General features: G+C 38.2%; 2 protein-coding genes across 2 annotated transcripts; one reads left to right on the top strand and one right to left on the bottom strand.

The window, feature by feature from the left end:
• Positions 1–1,850: 1,850 nt before the first annotated feature.
• LOC111785786 (early nodulin-like protein 3) lies at positions 1,851–2,781 on the bottom strand. Its single transcript, XM_023666173.1, has 2 exons — positions 2,514–2,781; positions 1,851–2,425 (listed from the first exon to the last, which is right to left on the bottom strand). Exons 1-2 carry the CDS (start codon positions 2,698–2,700, stop codon positions 2,016–2,018), a joined length of 597 nt encoding a protein of 198 aa, XP_023521941.1. The 5' UTR covers positions 2,701–2,781; the 3' UTR covers positions 1,851–2,015.
• A 1,333-nt stretch (positions 2,782–4,114) lies between these two features.
• LOC111785788 (GTPase-activating protein gyp7-like) lies at positions 4,115–8,288 on the top strand. Its single transcript, XM_023666174.1, has 11 exons — positions 4,115–4,422; positions 4,946–5,041; positions 5,227–5,330; positions 5,857–6,134; positions 6,265–6,387; positions 6,505–6,593; positions 6,831–6,936; positions 7,148–7,245; positions 7,392–7,646; positions 7,830–7,913; positions 8,055–8,288. The coding sequence occupies exons 1-11, from the start codon at positions 4,333–4,335 to the stop codon at positions 8,067–8,069; spliced, it is 1,338 nt and encodes a 445-aa protein (XP_023521942.1). The 5' UTR covers positions 4,115–4,332; the 3' UTR covers positions 8,070–8,288.
• The last annotated feature ends 830 nt before the right edge of the window (positions 8,289–9,118 follow it).

The following is a 9,118-nucleotide window of genomic DNA, read 5'->3' as shown; positions in this document are numbered from 1 at the left end:
TATATATATATATATATATATATGTATATATATGTATATGTATGTCCCATCACATGCCTCAATGCCTTATATTCCATGCTCTTTAGATCTTTCTCTCAAAACGTTCTCCCAATCGATTTTAAACTCCTACGAAGAGAGCAATCGTCGTTGCACAACTTAAAATTTATTAAAAAAAGGGTATGTTATATAGGTAGATCGTGTGTACAGAAATACTATACTTTCAAACTTACATAACAGACATGATTTTATGTCTCACTAAAACATGTGACGATAATTAGATGGGGTTGTATTTCTAAGAATATATATATATATAAACTTTGTACAAATTTTGAACAGAAAAAAAGGAAGAAAAGACCATCCTTATAATTAGGTGTCAAATTGGACCAATAGTTTTAAACAAAAATTTAATTTAAAAGTCAATACCACCCTGAATTGAGGACAACAACGTATTGGGCACAACTTCCAAACCACGGATGTGCTAACTGCTAAGAATGTTCCATAATTAAGAATTTCATTAACCACCAAAATTCTCTACACCTTCATATTTTCCTAAATTAATTTTAATATATACTTATCACAGTGCTATCTATTCGTATAAAACATTTTTATAAAAAATAAAATGAAGTGGACAATATCAGTAGTTTATAACATGTATCATACTTTGTTCGAAGACTCTAGAGAAAGAGCCGAGCATGAGTTTATAAGTAAGAAACACGGTCCATCGTGGAAGTCAAACTTCCAAAAGAAAGAGGCGGGTAGTCAAACAACCGGCCACTCCTTTTCTTGTCTGTCCATTGGTATGGCATATATGTGGAATTAAAATAAACTCCCCCAAACGGCCAACTTCCCCACCACCACCATACCCTTATATGTTTTTTTAAAAAAATTCAAACAATTAGAATCTCCGATCCATATATATATATATATATATATATATACCGACCCAACGCCTCACCAGCCTCGAACCCACATAGATCTCTGTTGCCTTTTGATTTTGTTGGTCCAATTCAATGGAAAACTCAGCCATCTCCAGAATCTGCACCCAGAAGCAGGTGGATCAAGATCACAGTAGTTGGACTTCCTCCATGGACGACCTCCTCTTATTCGACCACTCTAAAACAATTTCATATCACTTTCAAAACGCCGCCGTCTTTTCTTCCTCCGATGACGACGATCTCCAAGACACTGCAACTTCTCCGCCTCATCCTTCCATAATTTCCGACGTACATTACATTCTCAGCTATATAAATTATCATCCAAAACTTTTGCTTACACTTTTTTTTAAACTGGGTTTTGTGTTTTGAATCAGATGGATGGGCTTAGCTCCAAGCAAAAGAAGCAGCAGCAGCTCAGTGCCATGATCAATCAAACAAAACACAAGGTTTGTAATTTTTTAGTGTTTTTACATTAAAAATCCATTCTTTGATGCAATTTTAACTGTGATTTTGGGGTTTTGATTTTGTAGGGGAAAGAAATTGAGGAATTTGGGGAAGTTGAAGATAGAATTGAAGTGGGTTTTGTGGGGAGGGATAATAATTGTAGCACAGGGCTCAAGAACATTGGCCTTTGCTTGGTTCCTGTATCCATGGCTATCAATTATTTTGGTTAGCCCTTTCCTTCTTCACTTACATGTATATCCCGAGCCCAAATCATTTTTGTTACTTAGTAGTAACGACGAATCTCTATAATGGTATGATATTATCATTTTGAGTATAAGCTCTCGTGACTTTACTTTTAGTTTTCTCAAATATATGATATCAATAGTGGGACTCGAACAAATAATATCTCCTGAATCTGTTTTAATTTTTTTAAAAGTCGTGAATTAAGGCATGTAGATTAAAATATGAATATTTAACTTAGAAAATCCATTTATTTGGGTAATTACACAGACAAACAAGACACCAATTATTCACTCTCAAAAGAATCAAACAATCCACCACACAGCATGACCACAAACCATGTTAAAAGGAAAAAATAATGCAAACCCATTATACAAACCCTAAATTATTATGTAATTACAAAAGAATCATGGAAGTTGCAACCATTCCAGTTAAGCCCAAAAAGAAGCTGATGATTGATGTAGAAGATGATGCTGCATTGGAAGGAGGCCCCTCGGCGGTTGGCGACGGGGTTGGGTTCATCTGGGCCGGAGCTTCGGGCGGAGGAGATTGTGGTTCCTCGACCGGAGCGGGTGGCGGAGAAGAGTATTGCTTGGTTCTATCAGCCAATACAACCACCACCAATTTCTCATTCTTGAGGCAATTGTCTTTGATACCACTTATGAAGTAGTGAGGGCCAGATTTTTCAAACTTGATGATGGTGTGGCCATCTGAAAAGTGCTTTATGGGCGATTCTGTATGACAGTTATTGTAGTCATCTTGGTTCACTAACAGCACCGAGTCTTGCCCACTTTGGTAGTTGAACACTGCACCATTAATAACATATAAGTTCCACGTGAACGAGAGCTTATGTTCAAAGTGGACAATATCAAACCATTGTTTAATTAACATTACCTATGGAATCACCCATTTGGAATCTACGAGATTCAGCCCATTGGTTCAAACTCTGAGCATTAGGGTCAGAAGGAACGCCCCAAATGCCCTTTGATCCTCCCACTTGATACTCAACTCCGCAAGCACTTTGCACCAATAGCAGCAATACCCCAAAAATGGTCACTGCAAAACTGCTCTTCTTAGCCATCGCGCAGCAACAAGTAGAAGAAGAAGAAGAAGAAGAAGAAGAAGAAGAAATAGTGGGCTCTCGAATTATTATTTTGCAAAGGTAAGGGAAGGCGGAGAGCAGGTTTTGTAGGCAAAGTTTTGCTTTTTCATATGGGGTTGGCTTCCTCTACAAATAAAGCATATATTTTTGCGTTATGATGGGGTTGGGGAATACGTCAAAAACTTGGATAGTGGGAGTGCTTTCCCTTTAATTTATTTCCAAGAATATTCATGTCTTCTTGTTTGGGTTTAAGGCTGTCACACTTTGATTCCTAGCTTTCTAAATCACTCCCTTGGGTTTCATTTGGTACTAATTACTAATGATTGTAGGGATGACTATGAGGAAGGGTGGGATCAAGAATCTCTCACATTTCTAACCCTTTGGATCCAAGATTCCATCAATTCAACTCAATTCTTAGAGTTTCCGTCCAATAATGAATTTATTTGGATTAAATTGGGTTTAAATAATTGAAAATTTTATGGGTTTAGTTGGTTCATAATTTTCGAAAATCAAATTGGTTCCGAATCTAAAGTTATTATTATAAAATGTTGATTAATGTGACTTTAGAATTGCTTTCTTGGGAAGGAAGATAGGACGTTAACATCTCCCTCCTTGAAATCATGAAAGGAAAGATTGACACAAATCTATCCTAATAAGTTCTAGAAGGAGTTTGTTTGGACGAAGAATCTTGTTCCTACAAGCTTTCTATACCATAAACAAACCGTTTGTACTTAGAAATTGATAAGATTAAGAGCCTATAAATAAGTTATTTAACGAGTATTCTATACTCATTTTTGTTACTTTTGAGTAACTAGTCAAAGACGAAAGCGGACTGGAACTATGTGACTATAGAGGAGCGTAGATTCGAGCCGAACGGTGAACCTTTCAAATTAAATATACAATTTATATAATACATATACTTCGCATTAAAGTTTTTTACACGTGGGCCTAGGTAATGGGCCTGTCGGACACGTCGGCCTGTCGGGCAAACATGAATTATCCAAATGGAGTATTATTTAGTTATGGATCAACTGGGGTTTACACGTGGGCCTAGGTAATGGGCCGAAAGTAAGAGTCAAAGTCAACAACGGAGGTGGAGGTCAGCAAACAACGACAGTGTGGAATGAATGTCGTGAGCTGCACGCTCTTGGTCGCACAGACAGATTAAGGAAGAAACGAGAGATTCAAGGAAGTTGAATGAACGTATAAAACGGGGATTGTTGTTAATGGGGATTTGTGGTGAGGTAAAAACAGGCAACTTTGACATGGTAAGACAGAGCACAAATCCATGAACTTCGAGACCTTTTTCTTATCCAATCAAATTAAGTAAAAATTTTCCACCCCCTCTCCCCTCCCCTTTTAGCTGTTGCCTTGTTGTTTGTGTGTATATTTATTTTTGCGTCTTTAGCTGGTTATTCGGAGCTGGATCTCGTTCCCAGCCTCACACCCCCCCGGATCCTCCCCCTTCAACTCTTTTTCTCTGGGCTTTGAATCTTCTCTTCTGGGGTTTGATCATCTCAGGGGGGTGAGCGGATTTCTTGATTTGGGGCTGATTTGCTTTGATTCTGTCTTTTGACCATCTCTCGGAAGTTATTTCGGTGAGTTGTGGGAATGTGGAGAGACGCTGGAGCTCCTGCTGATTCTTTCTATGAGGTTCGCCCTGAGTGCACCGATGTTCCCAAAACCCGCTTCAAGATCAGGGTCTGTTTCCTTCTCTTCTTCTTTACATTGAATCACTCTGTACCTCGTTTGGTAATGCCCCACTTCTAGGATTCTAGCTTTTTATGCATTTTAGCTTCTGCTCCACTTCTAGGATTGTATAAAGTTTTGACATGCCAGAATTGGTTCTTTCAAGGTGGTATGGTCAACCTTGTGTGACCTTTTTGGTTCTTGCTTTTGCGTAATAGTATTATTAACCTTTTTTATGGCTGATCTTTCGGACGAGCTTTTGGTTGGCCATTTGACTACTGGTTTGTGTATGTCAGGCTACAAAAATTGGTTCCCTGAGTAACAATTCTTGCACATATTAGGTTTTCCTTTGGGAATTATTCTGACTGAATACTGCTTCTTTGAGGTTCATTGATTGTCCTGCTAAACTAGTTACTTCACTTCGTTTTATATGCGATTGTCATGTCACTTTTAGGTATTGTATTGATCTAAGATTGCTTATGTGAAAGAAGCCCATTTCATTGCTTTAAGAGTTGATAATCCAACATTCATGCAGGCTGGGAAAACTTTAAGTGTTAGAAAATGGCAAGCAGCATTTAATCCAGAAGGGCAACTGGACATAGCAAAGACTCTAAATCGCATTCACCGTGGGGTAAAGTTCATGGTGTTCTTGTCTTTGGACAACCACACTCTTTGGCAGTTGCTCAGCTTTATCTACTAATTCAAAACTGATTCTCTTTTGATCGATATGATCGTATTCACAAAAATATTCGATGGAGATTGCAGTGATCCTTGGATGATAAAGTTCTTGTTTTTCAAATTGTCTATGTAATACAGGGGATCCATCCTTCAATTAGAGGAGAAGTGTGGGAGTTTCTTCTTGGTTGTTATGATCCTATGAGCACCATTGAGGAGAGAGAAGAAATTCGCCAGCGTCGAAGGTAGTTCATCTAATTGATGCACACTGAGAGAATCCACCCTTTGATAATCTACATTATTTGCTTCAAAGTTAATGCATCATATAATGTTTCTGCAGATTCTGAACTCGTTTTAGTTTGATTTCTCCTCAATTATTGGTTGCGAAACTTCGCTTCAAATGGTTCTTTGTAGTTTCCAAGAAATGGCACTCCCAAAACTAACCTTGATTGTAAGAACTTGGTAGATACCCTCTAAGGTTTGAGCTCAAGCCCCATGTGGAAAACTTGATAGTTTAAAACCCTCACTGTCTCCTATAGTCGGCCTTAGGGTGAGGAAGGCATAGTCTAGGATGCGTGACGATGGACCATGAGCATAATGCGACGAGTTGGCCTCTCCACGAAATGATTTAGTTGTAAATGAGAAGCTTTTGGCCGTTGTTTTCATGTCACTTCATTTCAATATAATGCATTTACCCAAGTTTTTGTAGTAATTGTTCACCTCTTCTCTAAATCAAATGAACGCTTAGATTGTGAGCTTTTGAATTTGCAGGATACAGTATGCGACATGGAAGGAAGACTGTCGACAAATGTTCCCTGTCATTGGAAGTGGTAGATACATCACAGCACCTGTAATCACAGAGGATGGTCAGCCTATTCAAGATCCGCTTGTACTTTTGGAAGCAAATCCAGAAAGTGGTCCGCTTGTGCCTCAAGACACCGGCACTGCTGATGCCGAGTCTGATGGTTCACAGCCGAATTCTTGTAGTAACATGGAACCTGTGACAGATCAGAAAATAATTCAGTGGATGCTTACTTTACATCAGATAGGTTCGTAGAAGCTTTATCGCTCACACGCACACATGACATCATATATTTGTTTATATGACAGTTGTGACATGACTCGAGTATCTTTTATAATTTATTTTGAAGCTGACCATTTGAAAAATGTTCGTGTTAGGCCTTGACGTGGTTCGGACTGACAGAACTTTGGTATTCTACGAAAAACAAGAAAACTTATCAAAACTTTGGGATATTCTTGCTGTTTATGCGTGGATAGATAAAGACATCGGCTACTGTCAAGGTGCGTAATTTTGATGAATGAGATTAAGTTTCTCGAGTATCGACTGCAGTCACCTTCTGAGTTCTATAAGGCCGAAAAACATATTTTGAACCTGACTTTATGAATATTTCTGAGTAGGAATGAGTGATCTTTGTTCCCCCATGATAATGCTTCTCGAGGATGAAGGCGATTCGTTTTGGTGCTTTGAACGTTTGATGCGCAGATTGGTACTAACCTTTCTTCTACTTGAGTAACTTTATTTTTTCCGATGCTTCGTATTTGATATCTTTCACCTGTGCGTGTAAGTCGATTATATTAACTCTGTGCTCACGGTTTCGTAGTCGTTATTCTGAAAATATCGTTTTGTCTCCTCATCAACCAATCTAGTTCTTTGTTTTTCTCTTCCCTATCATTATATTTGCAATTTAGCGTTCTCGTGACGTATTCTATTTGAAACTTTGAAGCGAGGGAACTTCCGATGCACTGATAGCTCGGTCGGCGTGGAGACTCAACTCAATAACTTGGCTGCTATCACACAAGTCATTGATCCAAAACTTCATCAACACTTGGGTATTGCTCGTAGACTTATATTTACATGCATTTCTTCAGCTTTATGAGATATTACAATCGAAGAAGTATTGTCATTCGATGATCGTTGCGAATGGCGATCGATTTAAATGACCATAATTCAACTGAAAATTGTGTAACTTAGGGGTCTAGAACAGACATTGCTACCTAACTTTGAAAAGTAACAATGAAGGTGCTGTTTTTATGAACACAGAGACACTTGGGGGTGGTGACTATCTTTTCGCTTTCAGGATGCTTATGGTTTTATTCAGACGCGAGTTTTCCTTTTGCGATTCGTTATATCTCTGGGAGGTACGTTTAGTTCTCTAAAGAAGGGATGAATCAAACAACATCCCAGGCTTGTTCTTATGTTTATAAAAGTTTTTATGCATTCATACTGTGGCTGAAGAGGACATCATGAACTGTATAAAATTCTTACACATCTGCTGTTGCAACAGATGATGTGGGCTCTGGAATACGATCCCGATCTATTTGCGTTGTATGAAGAACCTGAAATGTGCAATGAGAAAGGCGAGGGATCGAAAGGAAAAGAAAAATCGATGCGCCAATGTGGGAAATACGAACGGGAGAATTTGAAAGCAAAGAACGCACAAGCTCCTCTTCCGATCTCGGTTTTCCTTGTTGCTAGTGTCTTGAAAGATAAGAGCACAAAGCTACTTACAGAAGCTCGGGGTCTGGACGACGTTGTGAAGGTCCGTTTCTCAATCTAATAATAATTCGATCTCTTGGTAACCTTCAACACATTAAGGTTACAAAGATAATACATTAAATTGAACTCGAGCATGAGAATGATCTGTTGTCGGTTGTCTAAGCAAAATCACAGTTTCGACTAACCGTTTGCTTGCTCGTTTCGTGTTCTTTCTTTTCTTTGGTAGATATTAAATGACATGACTGGAAATCTTGATGCCAAAAAAGCTTGCACTGGGGCAATGAAGCTTCACAAGAAGTATCTAAAAAAGGTAATATGCATTTGTTTGTTGAAGTATTACTTTTGAATTCAGTCTATTACAAGTTCGTCTGCAAACGAGAGGAAAAGGGAGGTAGGTATCAACCCGACCCGACCCGACCCGACTAACTTTGCGGTGACTTCGCTGCTGCAGGCCAAGAAGCCATAGCAGTAGAGGAAGCTGAAACTATACTTTTTTTTTCTGGTCATCGAGTCGATCGGGCAAGAGATACCAGTGGCCGGAGTTTGTGGAGGCGACACAATTTTTCTGATCAGCTATACATTCCCAGATATTGAATTTGTTGTATGTAAAAATAATGGTTCATTTCCCCCCCTTTTTGGACACACATTAAAAGAACAGTGAAAGAATATGTTTTGTGATAATCATCCTGATTCTTTGTAACAACTTGATGCATACACCAGTAAATATCGTCGGTATATGGGAACAACATTCCAGGCCTTATACACCTATATACATTATTAGATTCCATGATACAAGTTAATTAATTAAAACGTCTTATGCACCGTAGTGCTATTAATATAATCATTATTATCTAGTTGATCGCTCACAAATTACTAGTAATTACAATTTGGTCGAGAGTTTGTTTCTAATCGCATCTTATCCTTGAGAGAAGAGCTTTAGAAACGGTAGATTACAACATGTAAGACAGGTAAATTGGCTTATGGTACCATTTTGAAAGAATTAGAGAATTTCAACCGATACCCTTTACTCACCTAAAGGGAACAAGGAATTTGAGAGAATATATACGTCATAAGCTCCAATAACTTAAACTTAGGTTTGTTTAATTAATTAAATTTTCACTAAGTATTGTAAACTCATGCATTATAAAACAAGTTGCGACTATAGATATAATCATTCCAAACAAGTCACTTTACTCCCTGGTGTATACTCTTTTCACCCTATGACAAGCTGTGTCCACAGATATCAATACCATATGCAAGTTGATCGATTGGGACAAAAGTTTGTAAGTTTGTTTTACTAATGCTTTAATTACATATTTTACTTCCCGTATCACTAATTTTCTAATGAACAATTGTAATTTAATCATAAACCAATTCTCGGACCGATGAGAGAGTAGGGTACCATAGTTGAAGTCTCAAAATCAACACTCGAGAATTATGCTTCTAGTTCTCTGTCTGGTCAAGTCGTGAAAGGGGGCAATTTATATTCTCAAGGAGTTGATGATTGAGGAAAAA

This window comes from Cucurbita pepo, unplaced genomic scaffold (genome assembly GCF_002806865.2).
Source record: "Cucurbita pepo subsp. pepo cultivar mu-cu-16 unplaced genomic scaffold, ASM280686v2 Cp4.1_scaffold000738, whole genome shotgun sequence".
NCBI lineage: Eukaryota > Viridiplantae > Streptophyta > Magnoliopsida > Cucurbitales > Cucurbitaceae > Cucurbita > Cucurbita pepo.
Note: the sequence above shows the minus strand (reverse complement) of the source record. Positions and strands in the feature narration are given on the sequence as shown.

Coding starts and splice junctions, on each gene's coding strand:
- LOC111785786 (XM_023666173.1), bottom strand. CDS start 2,700: ATGGCTAAGAAGAGCAGTTTTGCAGTGACCATTTTTGGGGTATTGCTG. Junction 2,426..2,513: donor CCAAATGGGTGATTCCATAG/GTAATGTTAATT, acceptor TTAATGGTGCAG/TGTTCAACTACCAAAGTGGG.
- LOC111785788 (XM_023666174.1), top strand. CDS start 4,333: ATGTGGAGAGACGCTGGAGCTCCTGCTGATTCTTTCTATGAGGTTCGC. Junction 5,331..5,856: donor GAAATTCGCCAGCGTCGAAG/GTAGTTCATCTA, acceptor TTGAATTTGCAG/GATACAGTATGCGACATGGA. Junction 6,594..6,830: donor AACGTTTGATGCGCAGATTG/GTACTAACCTTT, acceptor GAAACTTTGAAG/CGAGGGAACTTCCGATGCAC.